Source organism: Leptosomus discolor, chromosome 3 (genome assembly GCF_034619465.1).
Source record: "Leptosomus discolor isolate bLepDis1 chromosome 3, bLepDis1.hap2, whole genome shotgun sequence".
In the NCBI taxonomy this organism is placed as follows: domain Eukaryota; kingdom Metazoa; phylum Chordata; class Aves; order Leptosomiformes; family Leptosomidae; genus Leptosomus; species Leptosomus discolor.
Genome location: NC_141393.1, coordinates 66,575,964 through 66,598,840, shown reverse-complemented (window position 1 = coordinate 66,598,840; position 22,877 = coordinate 66,575,964). Strand labels below are relative to the sequence as shown.

At 45.9% G+C, this 22,877-nt stretch overlaps 1 protein-coding gene across 2 annotated transcripts in view; it reads right to left on the bottom strand.

The window, feature by feature from the left end:
- Positions 1–667: 667 nt before the first annotated feature.
- Positions 668–22,877, bottom strand: part of COLGALT2 (collagen beta(1-O)galactosyltransferase 2) — a 58,289-nt gene continuing 36,079 nt past the window's right edge. For both annotated transcript variants that reach the window (XM_086462435.1, XM_086462437.1), the window contains exons 2-12: positions 18,782–18,892; positions 17,185–17,302; positions 16,290–16,424; positions 11,679–11,883; positions 6,742–6,861; positions 6,181–6,257; positions 4,200–4,306; positions 3,258–3,390; positions 1,829–1,956; positions 1,330–1,536; positions 668–944 (exon numbers count right to left, since the gene is read on the bottom strand). In XM_086462435.1, the coding sequence (XP_086318561.1) occupies positions 668–944; positions 1,330–1,536; positions 1,829–1,956; positions 3,258–3,390; positions 4,200–4,306; positions 6,181–6,257; positions 6,742–6,861; positions 11,679–11,883; positions 16,290–16,424; positions 17,185–17,302; positions 18,782–18,892 (1,618 nt within the window). The remainder of the gene's footprint in view (positions 945–1,329; positions 1,537–1,828; positions 1,957–3,257; positions 3,391–4,199; positions 4,307–6,180; positions 6,258–6,741; positions 6,862–11,678; positions 11,884–16,289; positions 16,425–17,184; positions 17,303–18,781; positions 18,893–22,877) is intronic.

Here is a 22,877-nt window from a genome sequence, read left to right as displayed (position 1 = left end):
GCTTCCAAGATTTTAGACATGCCAAGACATCAGCCTGTTTAGATGGGATCTAGCAAGTTTTGAAATTTGCAGAGGGGAAGCCAGCAATAGTTTTCTATAGAAGTGTGATGAGGCAAAAGACATTACAGAGGAGTGTTGCTCTAGTGTGCAGAGCATTTCTGAAAACCATCTTGATTCTGACAGGGATCTCTTTGAAAAATAAAACCAAATAACCCCAACGCTTGCCTGCAGTTTCTCTCAGTTAACAGGGTTATAAAAGCCTACAAACCTACAAGGAGTAACAGTTACGCAGCAGCCCAGTTACAGCTATCCAGAAAGGTATTAACACTTGTACATCTCTATATATTAATCTTTATAAATACAGTATTCTACATGAGGAACTGTAGAAAGACGTCATTCAAGGTTGTTTTTTTACAAAAGCTTGTGAGGGCTTTTGTTCAGAACTCTGCCTTTTTTCTGCCAGCCTGGCACACTCGTTCTTTTTCCTCCTTCATCTCCCACCCAGGCCTAAGCGGCTTGGTTAACTGTCAGGTCCAACCACTGTGCTTTGCCATTCGAAGCAGTGGGAAGGAGACCACATGAAGAGCTGCTCTACAACTTTCAAGGGTGAAAAGCTAAAGTGTGAGGCAGGTTCAGCTGTCAACAGAGTCCCAGGGGAAGCAGGCAGTCATAGTTCATCCCTGGAGGACGGTGTGTTGAGAGATGACTGGGAAGGCAGGGCATCCTTGTTTTGGGCGTCGCTATGGATTTTGCCCTGCTGCCGGGATTTCCAGGAGTGTGTTCTGTCCCAGTCTGTTGACACGGTCTCGTTGTCCCAGATTGTAGAGGTCTCTGTGTCGCTGAGGTAGCCTGGCTGCCCTGTGTAGTGGGTGGGGTAAACAAGCAGGGGTTCTGCTGAAAAGGCTTTCAAGTCTCTGGACTCATAGTATTCCATGTACTTCGCTCTAAAGAGGAGAGAAAAAGCATCAGTAACAAAGTGAATGTTCATCAGTGCTACTGCTTGTAACTGTGAAATACAAGCCAAACCACTGAGCAAACAGGTCCCGAGGCGTGGAGGTAGTTGCTGCAGCGGAATCTGACTCTCTACAGCCAGTACCACATGCCTTACAAACACACACAACCTATATAACCAAAGCCTCTATTACCAGCACGTCTGTGACCTCCTTTGACCTGTGTCAGGAGCTCTGCTGAAGACAATCAAAAAGCATGAGGCGTAGCCCTGTCTCCCACCAGCCAGGCTACAGAAGTGAGACACATCAACATTATCTGGCTTAAGATCACTCAGCAAGACCCAGCTCATGTCAGCCTGAGCAAAGGCATCCTACTTACACAGGGTGCTTGTTGTACATGACTGGCAGAAATTCATCTACAGGCAGCATCTTGCTGAAAGGCTCTGCTCCGATGAGTTTCTGAGCCCCTTGGAAAGAGATTGCGTACCCCAGGGTCCAGTACGAGTAATCAGCTTCCACCAGGTTCATGACATTGGGAACTGCTTTCTCGGGCTCCTGCACCTGCATCCTTTTCCGGCCAATGTAGCTTAAAGGGTGAAAAGACCACCACGGAAATTAGGACCATATGACAGCATCTCCAGACACTGTGGAGATCAACAAACACTGCCCACAAAGGGCAGTAATGGTACCCAATGGGTGTTCCAGCATCAGCATGTCCCAGGAGGCAGATCTGTCCTGATGGGAAGAGCCACCAAGAAGTCTCTGCCACCTTCCCCTGCACTCCAGCATTAACCTGCATCTCCATCATGACACAGCAGGTGCTGCTGACCTCCCTTGTGTGCCCAGAGTTCCCAGATGGCTGAGGGCCAGTTACTTACATAAGCTCCCAGTCTAGCTGGGCTTGTTGAATGTCGTCCATCAGCTTCATGAGCTTCCTTTTAAACTGGTGTTCAAAGCGCACATCGTCCTCAATAACAAGTGTCTTTTCCAGTTCTCTGTTCACCACCTTAAACAAGAGGGTTCAGCAGTGATCACAGTGGCACATATGGGCCACTCCCTGCACCCTGAAATTGTTTGGGTCATCCGGACCTGGCACTGCCTTCTAGACCGTGCAGATAGGGAAGCTGGAGAAGCGCTCCCAGATTCACAGCTCAGCTGGGAGAGACTGCAAGAGCCAGTGAGAACAGTCCTGAAAACACCCTGTGGCTGAGCGTCTGCAACCTAGAAAACCCCTCCATCTGATGTTGCACCATCTAGAACCCATGAGCCACCTTCTAGCACGACCACAGCAACCACCTACTCAGAGGAATGTGCAGCAGCCTTTGATGACAAAGCTGCTGTTCAGAAAAATCTCTTTGGTGGAAGAAAGTATTCCTGAGGTCTGAGAAGGAAGACAATCTAGCATATCCAAAGTCTGGCCCTGATGTCCTAGAGAACACACACGCAAAGGCATCCTGCATGTAGGTTCCCAGGTTGTCATCTGACTGGTGATTTAGAAGTCTCAAGCTCAAAAGCATAGCCTGACTTCTCAGTACCCAAGTCACCCCTGGTGGCTCTAGGCTGTTTGGATCTGTGCCCTGCCCTGTTGAGACGTGCTGCAACTAACACCTCTGAAGGCAGAGGGCTGTCTATATTTGGGTAACCACTGCCATTGCCCAGTCTTCTTTTAATACCACGTCTTTCTCTCTGCCTCCACCACATCTTACTTGAAATAATCCCTCCTGTGTAACTCCAGTATCTCTGATAAGCACAGCCCAGATCCTCTCAAGTGTCACTCCCCAGGCGACCACGGACAGATGGAAGCTACAGCTTTTACCACCCAAACAAGATCCCTTAATTCAGGTAACAGAGGTCCCTACTGTTAAGAATATTTATGATATATCAACTGAAAAAAGACAATGAGCAGAGTCACTGGAACTTCCTTCAGAACAGATGCAGAACCAGGGGAAAAAAACCCAGGAGTTTTTTTTAACACCATTTTTTCTTCAAAACCTTCTTGTCTTTCTCCTAAGCAAACTTGCTCCACACAGGCTATTGGATGGTTTGCATTTTTGCAGTCATTAAAATAGTCTGATAAAAATCACTCAGAGCTGTTGGCAAACAGAAAGCAGAGATGAGAAAGCTGAACACTGCATTCAAGAAACACCCTTTGCATGATCCCCTACAAACCAAAGAAAACAGGTCCATCCTGCACTTCCAGAAACCTGCACTCTGATGCTCTGCCCTAGGACTGTCTGTGTGCCTTCCTATTGTACCTGCCCACAGCACCTTCCCGCAGGAACCCCGAGGCACCCACAAAGTCCTTACCTCCTTCCAGATGTAATAGTGACTAAGGAAGCAGCCAATCTCTCCCCTGGTTAGGGGCCTGGAGGAATATGGGTCCCTGTAGCCTGGGAGCATATCTATGCTGAGGGCTTTAAGCTGACTCGTGTTCAGTGCTCTGAGAAAGAAAGAATATCTATCAGCATTTTAAAGAAAAGTAAATTCAAGTCAGGCACAGATGCAACATGGGAAATGCCACCCATGTTCAGAGAAAAGCCATATCTTGAGAAATTCTGCACTTGTTTTGCTGAAAAACCTGGAGAAAAAAATAACTTATTGATTTATATTTCTAAATCAAGCTGACAAATCATACCCTTGTCCACCGACCTCTTGTGGGACCATCAACTTGTCAGGTGTTTGGCTTAGATTATTTTTCTAAGAGGTCTGGATGGGTACCTAAGTCTCAAAAACCACTAGATGGCATGTGGGTTCCTATGTCCCTGAGGCCTTTTTGCAACTTCCAGACAAAAAATTTCTGCCTTGATTTCTCATTATAAAAAGTTCTTAACAACACCTTAGAGTAACCTTGGAAAGGGCTGTGTCAGGGTTAAACTGTAGCACAACAGCTTTGTAGCACTAGGATGGACAATCTTCCCAGGAGATAACTGCTCTCAAACACTTTCACTGCTGACTCCTTTTAACTGTGTGTAAGTGTTACAGTTCACAGAAGTCAGTATGATTTTAACCTGATTTTCATCTTAGTTTGAACCACACGGCCCTGGTTCTCTCATGGAGACTAGTTGCAAAAGAAGAAACAGAGCAAAACTGCCCCAAATAGACTGTCAGCTAAACAGCAGTGGTATTCACCTCTCCCCTCAGCCCACCCTTCCCCACCAGAAGGGAGGTCAGGGCATACAAGGAGATGGTGTTAAGCAGTTATGCACAAACCACTCTTTGCACACATCAGCAACCCCAGCTGAAACTCACTTTCCATCCACAGCCTCCACTATCTTGACTGCAATCTCCTGCTCATAGAGAGTCCGCAGCATCCGATCCCGCCTGTCTTTCCGACGCTTCAGATTGATCATGAAGATCTGGGTAGAAGAGAAAGAGATCAGCCTCCTGGCTTAGCAGTGAGGAAGAAAAGAGAGTCCGGATCCACTCTTCTCCAGCAGCCCCATTGGAAAAGCAGATCTTATAAAAATACCGGGTGTCTTTTCATTCCAGGTTGCTTAGAATTTGTTAAAAAACTGGAGCTGGTTTTGAGTTGAAAGCTTAGATGCTTGTTCATAGGTGAAACTTGCTCTTCCAGGACAAATAAAGGTGAGAGGATGTCACTTACAGCCAAGCTTATAATTCCTAAAGATATAGAATGTTTTGATTTATATTAAACACAGAGTAACGTGGTCACCTCCAGCCTCAGTCCTACAGGAACACTGACCCACACATTTCTCCACAATGCTGCCACTGCCTGTATTTAGGATCATCAGTGGGGTCACCATCCAAGTACAAAGACACAGCAAAGAGAGGATTTTTGTAATTACTTTGGGCACTGAAAATCTGCTGCTGCCCCTGCCAGTGCAGAAACCCTAGCACAGAGCCAAGACCGGGAACAGAGATGTCTGGGCAAGGCTCCATCCAAGCTCTGAGGAGACTGTGACTCTCTGGTGGAGGGCAGAGAACTCAAGCCCTCATTTGCAGGAAAACTGCAGGGATATTTTTCAGTCCCAGGCAGACAAGCACAAGTGCAGCCTTGTAGCCTGTCGAGCAAAACCTCATCCCAGTAAGACGCAGATCAAATTCCAGCTCAGTACAAATGCAAAAATAATAAATTGGACAAATAAAGCACAGCCACAAAGGACAACATGGAAAAAACCTACACCAGCTGTGTCCTAAACACAGACGCTCCAACACACATAGCCAAATTAGGTTCAGACTTTGCAAGTCATATAAACAGATGTAGCCGAATACGCCAAGAAAACAAAGGCTCCCCTGATCACTGCAACACCCTGTCACGGTGCCACTGCCACCCTGGCAGCTGCACACACAGGGGTTGCTGGCTCTGTGAATAACACGGACATTGGTTAATTAAAGCACAGCAGACCCCTCTCCAACCTCCTCCTTTCAATTCCTGCTCTCTCCACAATGTGAGGCAGAGTTGCAAGAGGAATTTCTGTGGGGTCTTGGGTCACTACCAGTGTCAGCAAACATCTTTCTAGTTCACTTTAACTTAAGGCCATAGGAGAAAAACACAGTGACCAAGCAGGGCAGGGGGAGAATTGCCCCAGTAGTGACAGCACGCATGGCTTTCATCACTCCTGGACATACCCAGATTGGGCTAGAACCCAGCTGACAGCCTGGCTCCCCCAGCTGGTCCTGGCTCTACAGCATCTCTCTCAGGTGAGAGCAATTGTTCCTTTCTGTCCTGGAAAGCAGGAGAGGTTTCCCAAAAGACCAGCTTTTGTCACAGAACAGGAGGAATGCCAAGCTGCTCTGCAGAGTCAGGTGCAGAGGAAACAGCACAAGAAACAGGGAGTTAAATAACTTGTTTTTCAGCCTTACTTCTGTCAACTCCTCCTGGCTGGATTAAAACATCCATACCATCAAGACAGGAAGCCCAAAGATTTGCTGGGGGGCACTGCCCTTGCACACAAGACTAAACTTCTAATCAGAGGTCTTGTAGCAGGTACAAAGTGCCCACAGACCTGACTGGCCTTATTTCTCCACAGCAAATGTCAGAGAGAAAGAATGCTCCCTAGGTCCTCTCCCTTCTGCTTCCCCTTCTGCTTCCCGTTTTCTCCTTGCAAAAAGTTCAAGTCCAAAAGATCAGTGATTGGGAAAGAGCTAACTATGTGAAAATATAACATACTCCAAGGGAAACATCTGGAAGCTAAGCTACAGGGAGAACCCAGGTCCTACAAGTGATAATCAAGAAGACAAGACGATGGCAGCAAAATAGGATCCTTACTTCATCAAATCCCATCTTGTCAGGGTTCTTCGGAGGAACAGAGACATACTGAGAGGGTTCAACAGGAGGACGATCAACTGAAAGAGAGGAGAGATCTCAAGCATCACCCTCGTGTACAAGGTGCATTGATACAATACATCCACATGTGTTTTCATCACTGGGCCTAAAAAGCCCCAGGGAGCTGGGATATGAAGTTAGTGCAGGAGTGAGTGTAGCAGAAAGCAACCATGTTGCAAAGCAAAAGCCAGCAGCCATGTGCCCGACAGAACTCATGACAAAACCAAGGTTCTGCAGCATCCTTTCCATATTAAAGATGCATTTTTGCATTTAATATGGGGAAGTTAAGGGGTTTTGTTAATGGGGTTGACTCGACCATGAAGTGATTACATCCCTAGGCAAAAAAGCAGTGGAAAATGGAAAACTGCGTATCAAAACAGTATGAGAGCAGTCAGATCAGGATGCAGATTCCCAAGGAAGGGGAAGAGAGCTGGGCTGCTGACAGGAAGGCTCTACAAACATTAACTTAGGGGGGGTCCATCATGGCAGGGCACAGCAACTTACTCATAGCCTCGATTAGTGTGTGCACAAAGTTCTCAGTTTCTTCTTGCAGCGTCTGGTGCGATTTCAGGGGCATGGGAAGGAAACCATAGTGTTCATGGTTGCAGATGAACATCTGTATTCCTGGGGATTGCAGAAAAACAGCAATTAGAGTCAGGTCTTCTACCAGTGGATTTCGCTGCTCTGTTGCTATGTAGCCACAATCAAACTTATGCCAAGACCTCAGTCCCAAGAAGTTCTGCTTCATAAGCAAACAATTCAAAAACATCGCAGTGCCATTTTCTGTTTTATTTGGCTGGCAGCAAGCGGCCTCTCCTATGAAACCAATTTCTACTTTGTCCCTAGCTGCAGGTATTTTTAACTGCAATCAGTCTTCTCCTAGGAGAGACTGGGAACCCCCCCTCTCAGACCAGAGAAAGGGCCTTTTTTGGCCTTTGCCTTCACGCTATGAAAACAATCCTACAGCAGAGGGCAGAACTGGCCTTTAGCAAAAGCCATGTCTGACACATAGCAGGACTACTGATGATAACTGAGGAGTACTGGACAAACCTAAAACCCCACCTGCACTGCTCAGACCTGGCACCTCACCTTACAATACCTTCACAGAGCCCGAGCCAAAAGCAGGAACAGGTTTTCGACCTCTGACTAAGCCAGCCTCAAGCGATGCAATGGCTGGCACAGGAGCCAAATGAAGGAGAAGCAGCAGCAATCCTGGGACATGGGGCCTCTCTTCCTGCAGAGATTCGGGACTCAGCAACAGCCACCAAACCAGGGGAGGAAAATGGGGCTCAAAGGTGGGGGAAACACACAGGTTACAAAGCTCAGGGTGAAGGGCGGAGGCATGTCCACTCATGAGTGGGCAGGACTCCCTCTTGCAACACAGGAAAGACGCCCTTGTTACAAACCTGAGAGGGGCGAAGTGGTTCAGGTGAAAGGGAAGGAGTCCTACCAGATACCCCGCTGCTCTGCGGGGAGAGGAGGCCCTGCTCTGCACACTGGGCAAAGAGGGGTGCAGCTCTATGACAGCAGGCAGCCTTAGAGAGGGAATAATTCAAAGAAACGCAGCATGGCTAGGGGTGATGGAGGCTTTTGTCTGAGCTTTGCAAGGCTTCTGTCAGACCACAATAAATATGGAATGACTCTTCCAGGGTGGAGGAGCCAAGTCTGATCCCCAGCTGCAACAGCATGCAGTCGGCCAAACGCGGGCCCAGGCAGTCCAGCTCCCCTGGGATTACACAGGATGAATTTGTGAGGCCCAAGGCACTGGTATAGCTGCAGGGTCTGTTACTAGCCTAGCAAGAGGTTCATTCTGGTGTTTGCAGTCAAGCATCTTCCTGCTTCTGTTTGCTTTGGCTATAAAATAAAGGCATTTTCACCTGGCAAAGGACTTTGAGGAATATATAGGATAATCATCTTGGAAGTGCCTAGACTACAACCAAACATGGTCCTTTCCTCTCCAGAACTAGTTTTCACTGTGTCCTGAAGATTAGAGGAAAATTCTACAGAGACACCAGCAAGGAGAAAAAATGCTTTGAAAGAGAGGCGATAAGATCCTTCTACTCAAAAGTTTTTGCAACTGCTTGTTCAAGGAGCTGCATCTGAAGGTGTGAAACAAAGAGAACATGCAAAGCCTCTCCTTGGAGCAGATGCCTTTGCAAGGCAGAGACCCAACCGCTGCTGAGCTTGTTCACTGGGAATGTCCCAGCAACGTGTGATCAGCAAAACGCTGTTCCCTCCAGGCTGATGAAGGGTTTGTTCACTAACAGCTGTAACTGCAGCAGCACTGGGCCTGATCTCACATCAGGCAACGCACTCAAAAGCTACATCCAGAGAAACCAAAGTATTTCTGTTGCTTTTCATTGAGCTCTGGTAAGGTCCTTTATTAATTCACCACAATGTGAAAGCTGCTAGAACCCATATAACTGGCCAAGCAGATTTTTTTTTAAAAAAAAAAAAGCAAACCTGCCTTTCTTTTTCTTTTGTTTAATGAAACAAGCGCAACCACCCCCCTCTCTCTAGGAAATAAACAAAAAGCAGACACTACCCGGTGTGTTGATGCTTTCATGTAAGAGTCCTCCTAATCCCTGGTATTTTTAGCAGATCAGAATTGTCTGCATTAATGACCCCGGTGTTTCTACCATTTTAAGTCCTACAAGTAAATTGCTAGCTACACTACTTGCCAAAACACATTCAGCTGTCAGCTGCAATTTAGGTAAATGGCAGAACAAAAAATACTACCTGCTGACATTAATGGTTTTGGCACTGATCTAATCAACTAATCTTATCTGGCTCACTGATCTCGTTCTTACCTTCCGCTGGCTTAAACACAGTTAATCTGCATAGATTCACTTCAGTATTTCTGTTCCTTCTGAGATAAAAGCTACTTAGAATGGTAAAACTACTTTAAAACGGGGAGGGGGACTCACTCTCCACTGACCAGGATTCACAACCGTGCCCTAAACCCACAGCCGTATTCAGGCAACCTAAATTTCCCCACATCCCTGTGACCAGACCTTCCTGCTGGCTGGCTCTAGGCCTTCAGAGCCTCAGGCTGAAAGTAAGCTCAGGAGATCTGGCTGACTAAATGCTATCTTGCTAGGCAAGGGACCCTACAGAGTCCACCTTTGTGCATAAAACACCGGCACCAAGTTTTGTTCTGAGTCAGTACTCCCACCACAGGCCACGTCCTCTCAGCAGAAGTGGGACAGTCTCTTTGGAGCATCACAAAACAGTTGCTTCAAGCAGTAGATTCACTGTTGAAAATGGATGGTTTGATCTGACACGTTAAGTGCAGTACTCGGCCTGGACAAAAGCCAACATCATTTATGACTTCAGAAAAGCAAGTCAAATTACTCCGAAGAGCAGTTTACCTCAAAGTCCATACATTTTTCACATTTCTGAACTTGGATGTTATCTTTTTATCCGGGGCGACAAAACTCAGCTCAGGAGACAAGCCAACAACCTAAGCAGATCAATGGGCCAGACTGCTGAAGCAAAGCCTTTCATGTTGGGTCAGTCCTGGAAGAAGCTAAAGTGTTCTAGGATGGAAGTAAAACCCGATGGGTTTGAATCCCTGAAATATTTCTTAAGCAGCTGGAGCTAATGCAATGCCATTACCACACTCATTGAATGCTGCATTTCTGGGACAGCTGTCACAGGGAACAAGTGGGGCAGATAGATTTGAAGGAGCCTGCTTTGCTATCCAGACTCAAACCTCAATTCTCCTCTGGAGCCACTATACCGATGCCCTGACTCTGAAAGTCTGGGCCCAAAGGTGCCCTGCAAGTTCACATCTCACCTCTGCCTCCCAAGGGCTCTAATTTCAGCTCTTGCTGCATCTCCCCTAACATTCATCTTTTTCATTTGATGCTCTCATCATCTCGTAGCTGAGTTTTAAAAAGCCCTGCTTAGTCTGCCAAGACAACACCATCTTTTTCAGTGCTGTCAAGAACTTCAAACCAGAAACATCACTAAAAGGAAACCAGAAAGGCAGTCTTCTCAGCCTGTCTCTTCTACAGAAGCAACTGCCAACAACAACAAGCTATACTTCTTCATTTCACCTTCCTTCTGCTTGTCTGGCCCCCTAGAACAGCCCTTCCTTCTTACCTTACCTTTGCCTCTTTTACAAAGAGAAGACAGGTAACACCAACTGCACATCACTCAGAGGACCCACAAGCAACTTTTCCCTACTAAATCACCTCAGTAAGCCAGCAAACCAGTCATGAAGCTCTGAACAGAAGTGCATTTCATTGGTGCTGCTGAGGTTTCCTCAGTCTCTTTTTCCATACAAGGCCCCAGATTTTCCCCTTTTCAATACAGCAGGGCAAAGAACAATACAGATGGCCTTTACAACCATAGCCTTCCCAGCAGCAGCTCTGAGACTGCTACATACATGTCTGCCAGCCAGGACTTTGCTGGAGACAGAATACCCACAAGATCCACTCTCCAAAAATAAATGGGACTAAACATTCTCACCACAAGTACAAGCAGCACTAGCAGCAGTATCATGCACTTAGAGACAGTGATTTCTCTGAGACATAAGGAGCTCTCTGCAAACACCAACAGCCATTCCAGACAAAGGAAGAGGACACAGAGGTTGTGACTTGGCCTGAAAGGACCTCTGTATTTCAGGTCTAACTGAAATCCTCCCACTGACTGGTAGAAACTGATCCCAGTACCAGCTGGAGTAGTACACATTTTTTCTCTGCTATGCCCCAAGGATCTCAAGGCAAATCAGTACTTGACTGGTTCTCCCAAAGTACCAATGATACAATGTCAAGTATGTAGAGATTTTCCTGCTCACACACAAGCTCTAACCTGCTCTAGCCTGCAAGAGATATCCTCTCAGCACAGCCCATAGACTCCACATCATTCCCCTCAAAGTTGCACTGATTTTGCTTTAAAAAAAAAAAAAGACAAGACAAAACCCCCCTACCTCTCAGACAATTCCTGCTGAGCCGACATGAAGCAAAGCCTCATTGGCACTGTGGGTAAGCAACTTGGCTTTTGTTTTCCACAAGGGCTGATACATTTAAAAAGAGTCTCTTGTCCTCACTCCCTTCATCATGGATGTCCTGGAAGTGATGAGTTTAGATACCTTACCACCAGACTTCAGAATACCTTCCACTCTCACAGCATTCACCTGTGTTCACTACTGCCTTGCTGTGACACAAATCAAGGGTGGATGCCACACATCTTGTCTCTGAAACACTGCCTCCATCCCAAGAATGGCTCCCATGTCCTTTGAAGCTGGCTATGATTCAAAACTGCATTGCTAGTCACTTGTTGTTGGGTTATCCCTGACCAGATCCCAAAGAGGAAAAGGGAACAGGTCTTAACTCACCACTGAAATCAACATAGGACTTTTGGCCTGTGAACTCAAAGCAGAGATCTCCATGTCTCTACCAGTCAATCTTCCCCAGCAAAGGCTCTGGACATACCTGCTTGGCGACTGGAGAAGGCAAAGACCATGATATCATCAAAGCTCCAGGTGTAGTCCTGGTGTGGGGGGTAGAACATCAGTTTGGTGGAAGCCTCTTTCCTCAAGTCAATGAGGAACGTGGAATGAATCATTGGGACGGCAAAACAGCCTGTCCTCTTCCATTCCCGAATCAGAGGATAATCCAAGGTCCTTTTGTAATAGCCCTGCAATCAGAATGAGGGGGCTACTTGTTACAAGAGATTTCTGTTTCACAGATACTCCTTAGCAAAAGCTCTCACCCTTAGCCCTCCCCAGCAGAGATTGATCAAAGCTCAGTTCTCAGATTTTTAAGTGTCTCCCTTTGGAAAGGGCTCAGTCAAGTATTTAGAAACAATCTCCACCCCAAAACTGAAAGCCTGACCTTCTCTCTCCTTTTTAGTGGCTATTGGAAATCTTTCCATTTGTAAAATTCCCTTGCAATAGAGCTTCAAACCTTGGACTATTTTCTCCTGGCTTTCCAAAAACCTTTTTTGCATGTAGACTCTCGGATCTGATCCTGGAAGCTGCTGAGTATCTGTGACATCCTCCATGTTCAACAGGCACAAAGGACATTCAGTATCTCACAGAATAGGACCGCAAATTATTCCTGACCATGACTTTAAAAAAAAATAATTTAATAATTTGCTTCACTGCAGAGAATGCAACATCTCGGTCTCCATCGGCTATGTAGGAATCCCTGCTTCCTCCATCCCAGGGCAAGCAGCTTTAATACTCGCTCGTGAGCTCTCCCCACAGAGTCTGTCTGAGTGAAGCACTTCAGTCCGCTCATTTCTCTGTAACCATGAACTTTGCTAGCCTTCCAACACTGTGGGTGCAACACTCATGTTGTGTGGCTAACAACTGGTTTTACAGGTGCAATATGTCTAAAGCTATCAGATTTGAAAACAATTACAGCGAATTCTTCCAGAAAGAAAATCCTAACACATCAATTAGACATCCGGACATGGCTGACAGTTGAATCCAGAGCAGATTCTAGTCTTTACAGAAATGATGAATCACTAAAATAACTTAAAGTTACTTTTACGTTGTATTTTCCATAAGAATCCTAGCAACAGCTAAGCAAATCACCGCAGAAACACTTCACCCTGGTTTTGTGTAGAAGCATGGTGTGGTGCATTTCTCTGTTTATGTATCTGTTGATCCTCCCCTCCGCCCTTCAGATATCTAGTCCTCACAGTACAGTCAGAAGGTATCTCAAACACAGCCGGTCTGATTTTCATGAAAAGGAGCGAGCAGGTAGAGACCTTACTAGCATTCCCACTGAAGGAAGGGTTAAGACATTCAACTTTTAACAGACATCTGAGAATGCCCACAGGTGAAAGATGCTGGAAACTAATCTTTCCTCCTCCAGTCACTCACTACAGGTTTTGGGGCTTTTCACTGCTCATAAATCATGTGTAGTCAAGACTCCAACTTGTCAGCACTGTTGCCGTGCTCTCCCTAAGGTTAGCTTCATGACAACTAAATGTCAAGCTGTCTGGAGCTGGGTTTGGTTCGCTGTTGCTCAGTGCTGGAGGCTGTGTTTCAGGGCGTGCTCCAGATGTTTCTCCCTCCCCAAGCCCCCAGGGAGAGTAAGGCTGACAGCATGAAGTTGTGGGACTGCAAGCACAAAAACAAGAAGCAGCAACTAAGAGAAAAGAAAAAGTGGGAAACTTTCCTGTTATTTGAGCAGCTTTTTTTTCACCAAATTCTGCAAGATGCATTTGCTGCTAAGTTTCTCCCTCTCCTTTTCTCAGCTAATGTTGGTAATGATGGAAACTTACTACTGGAGAGGTAACACTAGGGGCCAGGGCTGAGGCTGGTGCACACAGGCAGAGAAAAACTTCAGCCTGTGGAGCAAGCTGATTTACATCAGTGGAAAACCTGGCTGTCTCAGGACTTAACCTTAAAAACTTAAAGGACAATGCCTCCACTATGACATTTATATCTCCATTTTAAAACAAAAACTGAAACAAGTAAACACACCCACACACTCCCCTTTTCTTATCTATATTTTTACTTCCCAAGAATTTGGAAAGTTCAGGACCTTTTCCTGCTATTTTTACTCAGTTAGTTAGTCTGAACTGTGGAACTCCTTGCTGTAAGATAGCACAGGTGCCAAAAAAAGATTCAGACATTGATTTCTGTAAAAGAAAAAAAAACACTGAGAGCTTTAAAGACAATGACCTTCCTCAAGAAATCTCATAGAAGGAGATTGCCAGAGGATAGAAAAATACTCTGGGGAAGTATTACTCACTTACTTGCTTGCCACGTTCTTATGCTATGCCCTAGGCATCTGCTAGGAACTGCTGCTATCAGATGGACCTTTGGTTCGATCCAGTACAGTTGTCAGGTTTTCACCTTGCCTGTGGTCCCTACTTGTGTCCTTGATAACACTGGGAAGGAAGAATGATGGTTTATACCAGGTAAATAGAAGAAGGGGGTAACAGAGTTTGCTCTTTGTTTCACTCCAGCAGTTTCACTCCAGCAATAATGACAACAGTTAGTACCTGGTTAGCTCTCTGGAATAAAGCAAGAAGGTAGGGAGGGCAGAACTGTGCAGCCTCTCTGAAGTACTCATATTCACATGCCCCAGGGAAGTTCAAAGATGTATGTGTAGCTCAGGCTTAAACATATTTGTCTATGCAGTAGGTCAAGCTTGTCTTTATGAAGGAAACATAAGACTCAGGAATGGAAGTAACAAAGAAATCCTGAAGCTTTGCAGGGTCAATGTGAGCAAAAAGGGGAGAATAAAAAATTCCTTGCTGTTCTAGGAGACGTGCAGCTTAGGATCCTGTCTCCTCAAAGGATGACAAAACACATGCCAGCAGCAGACTGGAGAACAGGTCAAAAAGCTGATCTCATTACTGAGGCTCACCTAGGAGAAAAGAGCATTAAAGTACAGTCCTCATTTCAGCTTGAACATCTTAGAAAGCCCATCTAGGGCTTAGTCAAGAACATTTCAAAGGAAAAGAGTGAAAATGGGTAAAAAATTACTGTGACAATGGATCTGCCCTTCTGTACATTTGATTCTTTTACTGAAATCCTTTTACGGACAAGGTGATTGTACTGGGTTTGGCTGGGATGTAGTTAATTTTCTTCATAGCAGCATGTATGGTGCTGTGTTTTAGACTGGTAACCAAAACAGTGTTGATAATATACTGATGTTTTAGCTGCTGATGAACAGTGCTTGCACAGCATCAAGGTCTTCTCTGTTTCTCACTCTGCCTCCCTCAGCAAGTAGGCTGGGGGAGGGCAAGAGGTTGGGAGGGAACTCAGCTGGGACAGCTGACCCTAACTGACCGAAGTGATTTTCCATACCGTATAACATCATGCTCAGCAGTAACACTGTGGGGGGAGTTTTTTCAAAGTAGCCAGTGCTCGGGGAATGGCTGGATGTCAGTCTCCTCGTGGTGAGTGACTGGTTTTGCATTACTTGTTTGTTTGGGTTTTTTTTTTTACCCTCCACTTATTAAACTGTCTTAATCTCAACCCATGAGGGTTGCTTTTGCGTTTGTTTAGGGGCTTTTTCCTGCTTTTGCCCTTCTAATTTGCTCCGCCGTCTCACTGGGTGGGAGTGAGCACAGGACTCAGTGGAAGCTTAGCTACCAACTAGGGTCAACACACCATAGCGATGTGGATCAACTTGTAAAGTAAGAGCTTACCCTTGTTCTGGCTCTAAAAATAAAGCTAGTTCTACCACACAACATCTTTGTCTCATACTTTCTGCAGTATACTTGATTTGAGAAGGTAACATAACATGAAATTAATTTCTAGGCTCAGCACTTCTGTGCTTTACACCAGCACCCTTTACGTACGAACTTCAGCATGCATGCACCCACACTCCCTACAAGGCAAAGGGTGTTGCCCCACTATGTAAATGTTGTTCATATGTGAAAAAAATAGTCTACACACAATGGAGAACTATAGAAAGGAAAGCAAATTCCTCTCAGTTAATATTACTATACAGGAAAGCTAGTCTAAACCCAAGAGTTTTAAGGCCATTTCACAAACATATGGAACCACTTCAAATAAATTCTGGTGTGTACATCAGTATTTTTTATGTAGTTAGTGGGACTGTATCACTTTCCAGGACTTTTGGCTAACAAAGCTCAGCTTCCACCAGATTCAGCTTTTTCAAGTGAGGAAATCTCAGATAAAGAAGCAAGTTTCAGCTATATGCCTGCACACCCAATGCAGAACGTGTATTGCTTTGCTCATACCTACAGCTTGGTTAGAAAACAAAGCCTGAAAAACATTTATAGACTGCAATGTCCTCTTTACCCTTATTCCCAGATTCTCTATAAACATATGGACTTTTCCCAAAGACACCTACCCAAGATCTAGGATGCCACCACTGACAGAGGTGCAAGCTGAGATGACTGCATGACACCACTATCCTCACTAAATGCTAAGATCACCTCCACATGCCTTAGAGCTACAGCAGCTTCTCTTCAGGAGAAGGACACTACAAAAGCAGATGGGAGAGCCCACAGATCAGCAACTACGCCCACTGCTTCACAGACACAAGGCAGGAGGCCTTTGGAAACAGCTTGTGCAGTCACCCAGCACCATTCCCACGGTCACTTGCCTGGGGGGTGATGCCACACCAGAAGTTAGAGTAGAGAGTGCGAGACTCAAGCATCGGTGCTACCAATGTCTTGTTTTCTGCTATCATCAGGTTCAGGGTCTGTGGGTTGGTCAGCAAATTATCTGCATCAATAAACTAGAGAAGTAAAAGGGGAAGAGAAAAAGAAATCTGTTATAAGATGAAACAATATGCTTCCCCTGACACTTTCTTGGGAACAAGGCAGACAGAGGTATGAGGTTGCCAAAAAAAACCCCAAAACGCACTGAGCTGGTGGTTTTGATAGCATAGAGTACATCACTGTCATAGGTTAACCCAGGTGTGGCTGCCCCTATGACAAAGTTATGAGATGGAAATAGATGCAGAGCTTCCCTCGAGCTCCACACAATGTCACTCCAGCACAGGGGCAAGGGAGCTGCGAGAGAAAACAGCATTGCTGAAAATTCAGGCCAAGTTTATTCTGTGAAGAGGATCAAGAACAACTCTTAAAAATAGGCCTCACACCCTTGCTTTGTTCAGAGGTGTGGGAACACCACCATTAAACGTGCTGTAGTGACCTAACACACACATCTTTCCACAACTGTTCTGCAGGACTATTTCCCTTACATTTCATTAATAACAGATGGGATTTCAGTCTGGGGGACCCTTGCAGGTACCTACCCACCACCAGGACTATATTCAATCCTGACCCCTGTGGAGAAAGCCTTGGGCTTACCCAGGGACTTATCTTTCTAGCTGCAAAGTCTCTTGCTCATTAGACCAGGAAATGACACACAGCATCTCGCTGCAGAGAGCCCTGTCTTCAGATGAAGAAACTTTTTGGCAGCCCCAAGTATCAGAGTGACTACCTGAAAAGCTTTTTCCTGAGGACAGTTAATAAATCAAACCTTGTATTTACCAGGATGTAGTCTGACCATTTCTCTCGCGCAGCACGCAGGGCAGCCTGTCGGAGTTTCATCACATGAGTGAATCGGGAGCTTGGCCAATGTTTTGGCCCAATTTCTTCTGGGTAAGACCTAGCAAAGAAAAAAAAGTGACTGCAACCCAAGTCTGGGCCCTATTACACTAGTCACAAAAATAAAAATGTTCCCTTGTGGCCTACTTTCCAAAAGAAAAACAGTGTTAGAGTCACCTCAGGCAACCCAGGAGAGGTTTTGAGGGAGAGCGATTCCAAGTTTTGTGCTGGCATGTGTACACAGGGCACTGGAGAACAAGCAGCACTGCAGCATTTCCTGCTGACCAAGTGGCCACAAGCAAAATAGCCTATCAAACCCAGGAGTTTCTTCTGCAGCAGCAAGCCCTCACCTGACGTAAGCAGAGGTTACCCCACCAAAATGAACTGAAGCCGAGTTACCTCATCTGACCCTCTAGCAGAAAGTCAGCTGTCCTCTGCTAGGCTTTAGGACTGTATATGTAGCTTCCCAGTAGAATCAACAAAGCTGAGGATGTGAAGATGAAGACAATTTGGATTCCCTTGGGCTCTGGGCATTATTAGTAACTGTTAACACATCCCGATAACAGCTCTTAAATATACAAACACCCAACCCCACGAGCCAAATCATGTGAGCAAAGTTATGCATATGTCTCTCTTTTCAGGATCAGGTCCAGAAGCAAACATTTTGTAACAAAGATGGAAGGAAACCTGGGGACAGATCCCTATGTGGACAAAAATTCAGGACTTTGAAACAGTGCCAGCATAAGCCAGTGAAGGAGCTAAGAATTTCAAAAACTTTTTACAGAACTTAAAAAAGCCAAGTTTGACGGGATTAATAAAATTCAATTCCAATTAAAGGATTAAAAAAGTCAGTAAAACAATCATTCCCTGTGGGTTGTATCACACATGCCCCACCACTGCACTGAGGACCCTGAAAGTAAAAGCAAGCCTAAAGAAAGGGGGAAATGATGTACTTTTCCCTGACGGAAGGAATAGAAAACAGAATAAACCAGGGAACAGCTGATCTTAAAAGAAAAATAAATAAAAAAATAGAGCAATAAACCCCCAATACACCTAACGTCATCTTTCAAAGCAATGATCTTGCAAGTCATACAAAGGCGTAATAATTATTTACTGAATTAAATCTAGTTCTCTGGCGCAGAACTTAACGAATATTTTCTGTCTTGGACAGAACTTTAATAGACACTATGGGAATGGGCTGTGATTTCTCTGCTTCCTTGCAAATAAAGAATGATAGTTTTTATTCCCTGTAGCTTTTGATGTGATTTGTTTGCTATGCAAAAGAGCAGCTGCAGATGCTAAATAACTGAATGGAAAATGCTTTCTTCTCCAAAGTTCTGCATGAGTTGTTTCACTGAAGTCACAAACCTTTATAGGCTCCAAAACAACACAACTTTAAAGGGACAGACCCCACAAAAAAAAAAAAGTCCACATTTTAGTGCTTGGACGTCTAGTACATCTCCTGGTCTGAAAACAGAAAACCTAGAATATTTGACATACACACAAACAGCTTCAGTCAGCCCCTCACTGCAGTACTCACTGGGGGTCTTCCATCGGCCTCCACTCCACATCGTGGTAGAGGTGCTGCACATTCTTCAGCCACTCTCTAAGGACTGCTGTGGTGTTATCAACATTGTGGTCAGTGGCTGCCCTGGGAAAATGAGAGCACAAAGGAACACCATTAACACAAGATTTAGGTGCTTTGCCTTTTCCCAGACAGTAAATGAGTCAAACAGAGACAGAACCTATTTCTTACAGGCACATCCAGCTCCTGGCAGGACTCAGGGCAGCTCCACAGATGTGTAAGTCCTTGCTAAGGCACACAGCAGAGCCCCACTTCCCCACAAAGACAGAGCACTCCTTTAATGCAGGCATGCTCGCACACCACTCCCCTCTCCATGATCTCCTCCTGCCTCCCAGGAATCACAGCAGCTTTATCATCAAGCAGATACAGGACTGAACTCTGTTTAGTTCATGCACGGGAAAAGACAAGACAGGCCACCTCAAGATAAATGGCCCAAGGCAACCTAATGGCTATCCTACCTCTAGATGCACCAGGATTTTGCTCTGTTTGCTGTATTGCCCTGCAAGCCCACCATTTAAGCTGCACAGCCTGGCTGGGAGCACACGTACACCACTGCCTCACCCTATGGCCCAGGCATCACTCATGCCAGGATTGGGGGCTCTGTTAAGACACTGAGAGGAGTAACCGCTAACACGCCGCTAGCAGAGCGAAGGAACACACCACTTGCTGCTCTACAGCATGGATAGAAAGCCGCTTGCCTCCAATTTGCGACCTGCAATTAGCACAGCCTCTCACAACTGCCCTGTGTATGGCCACGCTGAGCACGGTGGTGGCAGGGGAAGGCAGGGATGCTCAACATACACCAGGATCAGCATCAAGCATCAGACTTCCTGCCCCCCGACCCTGCTGTAGCCAGCAAGTGGTGAGACTGAGGCTCTGAGAAAGGCAGCTTGCTTTCTTACTGTTTCCTGACACAGAAGATACAAGTTTGTGCAAACACACAGAGAAGCTTTGTTCAGATGCTATGTTCTGTTAAAACAGTGCAACAGCACTCAGTCTCAAACAATGGGGTGGCAAAACCCCACCTGCTTCCTCTATGGCCTCTGCCATCCTCTCTGAAAGCAGCACCTGAACAATGTTTTTTCCTTGGGTTGAGTAGTGTAGCTGCACAAACTGGAACAGGATGCACAGATCCGTGTCTCCAACAGTAATCACGTGGCAATGTTCCCAAAGGAGCCACAAGCTCATCTCTGCAAGTCTCCCAAAGGAGCCACAAGCTTGATCCTCAAGTCTTTGGGTTACAGGGCAAGCAAGCCAAGTCGCATCCCAGCTGCTCCTCTCCAGCACGCATTTCCCTGAGACCAGGACTTTACACATCCAACAGCTGGCCACTCACATGGTCACAGCAGATCCCACAGCAAATTCCCTTAAGTGAAAGGGCTGCTGATTTTTCCTGTCCAGAAGGCAGGAACGCACAGCCCTGTGGTAGGACATGGCTTGTGCACCCACAGATCAGCAAACTCCACTAAGAATTTACAGTCCCTTTATATTCCTCTGGAAGTATAAATATGCCCAAAAGGTCCCATGGAGAGATAGTAAAGACGGTGTGAAACACGTCCCTAAGGGGAGGGCGCTGGAAGGCCATGCTAAGTCCTCATCAACTGTCTATTATGTCCTCCAGCTCCAGACACCCAAAGGAACTTCCCACAGCATCTTTAACCCTACCTAAAGACAGAGATACCTTTAGTTAGGGAAGGCTCCACAGAAGGGAGAAAGCAGGCACATCCCAAACCCTAGAGCTACTCCAAGCCATTTCAGGAAAATACCTCCACCCCAAGTCATCATATGATCCTCCAGATGAAAATCAAGGCATGGACCCTTTCTAGTTCATGCAATTGGAAGACATAATTCCCCATGGAGTTTCGCCTGCTTTAAAAAAAGAATCAACAATTTAGATTTTAAGTTTATTTATAAATCAGAAGAACACAATCACATAAGGACAGGAAGCTTGTTTGCTGAATATTTATTCCTCTTTATTAAAACAATAAATAATTAAAGTTCAGCAAGTGAACAGAGGCTGGTTTCTTTGCTATTAACTGCTCGCCTACAAGGCTGGGTTTATTCGCAACTTTGGGGTTTGCTTTTCACCAAGACCCTGGCTCAGACTGCACTGCAAATCTAGTTTGCAAGGATGTTTAACTGGACTAAAACAGTCATAGTGCTGACTTGGTAAACAGACTAAGTCAAACCTGCTCCATGTATTTTATGGATTGCAGCTCATCCACTCAAGCCCATTTTAGCAGACTTGCTTGGGCCTCCCATGGGCACTGCGCATTTCACTAGCCTTGTTATGCTTTCCTCTGGGACCAGTGCTGTTTAATATCTTCATCAATGATACAGACAGTGGGATTGAATGCACCCTCAGCAAGTTTGCAGATGACACCAAGGTGAGTGGTGCAGTCGACACGCGTGAGGGACGGGATGCCATCCAAAGGGACCTGGACAAGCTGGAGAGGTGGGCCCCTGTGAATCTCATGAGGTTCAACAAGGCCAAATGCAAGGTCCTGCACCTGGGCCGGGGCAATCCTCATAAGCAATACAAGCTGGGGATGATGTGATAGAGAGCAGCCCTGCTGAGGACTTGGGGGTGCTGGTGGATGAAAACCTGGATATGAGCCAGCAATGCGTGCTTGCAGCCCAGGCGGCCAATCGCATCCTGGGCTGTATCAAAAGAAGCGTGGCCAGCAGATCAAGAGAGGTGATTCTGCCCCTCTACTCTGCTCTGGTGAGACCCTACCTGTAGTACTGCATCCAGCTCTGGAGCCCTCGATACGAGAAGGACATGGACCTGTTGGAGCAGGTCCAGAGAAGGGCCACGAAGATGATCGGGGGTCTGGAGCACCTTCCCTGTGAGGACAGGCTGAGAGATGGGGTTGTTCAGCCTGGAGAAGAGAAGACTCCAGGGAGACCTTATAGTGGCCTTCCAGTACCTGAGGGGGGCCTATAGGTAAGCTGGGGAGGGACTTTTTACAAGAGCACATAGCGATAGGACGAGGGACAATGGTTTTAAACTAGAAACGGGTAGATTTAGATTGGGTATTAGGAAGTTCTTTACCATAAGGATGGTAAAGCTCTGGAACAGTTTGCCCAGAGAGGCGGTGGAGGCCCCATCTCTGGAGACATTCAAGATCAGGCTTGATGGGGCTCTGGGCAACCTGATCTAGCTAAAGATGTCCCTGCTCACTGCAGGGGGGTTGGACTAGATGGCCTTTGGTGGTCACTTCCAGCCCAATACATTCTATGATCCTATGATTCCTCCCACACTCCAGCTGCACAGTCAGTGAACAGCTTCAAAATTCCTAAAATACCAAAGAACTGTGAAAATTGCTTTGATGTTCATGGTCATTGCTGGAGTTGTAGTGGTACCAAGAAGCTCCTGCTTCTTGGTCCAGTGGGACCACATTGCAATTAGGCATCACACAAACCAAGCAAAGACGATGGTGATCAGCCTGAAGAATGTCAGAGTCCATCTTACACATTACTCTTTGCCAGGTTCAGGCTAGTCTTAAGGATCCTGCAAACCCTTAAAGTAAACATACAACTCACACAGAGTCAGGTCCATGTGCCTATTTCCCTCAACAAGCCTCATCCCAGTCCTTCTAAACACACATACGATCAGTGAGGATATGTGGAAGCATTTACTATAGTCGGGGAGGAAAAGGGAAAGCTTCAGCTGTGTGCATGTCAAATTAGTCTCAGTGTTATGCTGGCTGCTCCCTTGTTTCAGCCAGGAGATTTTCCTCCATTCAGCTTTGCACACAAACAAGCTCAAAAATATATTAGTTGGAGAGCTGTTTGCAGGGATGTGCAATGGAAACCTAAAGTACACAAATGAAACACAATTTCCTTGACAAAAAAAAAAAAAAGAAAGTAAAAACGAGGAGTCATTCACTCTCAGAGAAAATTGTTAACATGATAGAAGGCTGTTTCCTCAACTGCTCAGACCTGCCTCATGAAGCCCCAAACCTTGACTAGCAGAAGAAACCTTAAAGTCGAAAGACAGTGGTTGACAGAGCTATTGCAGCTCTGCCCTCAATAGCTAGCCCTTCTT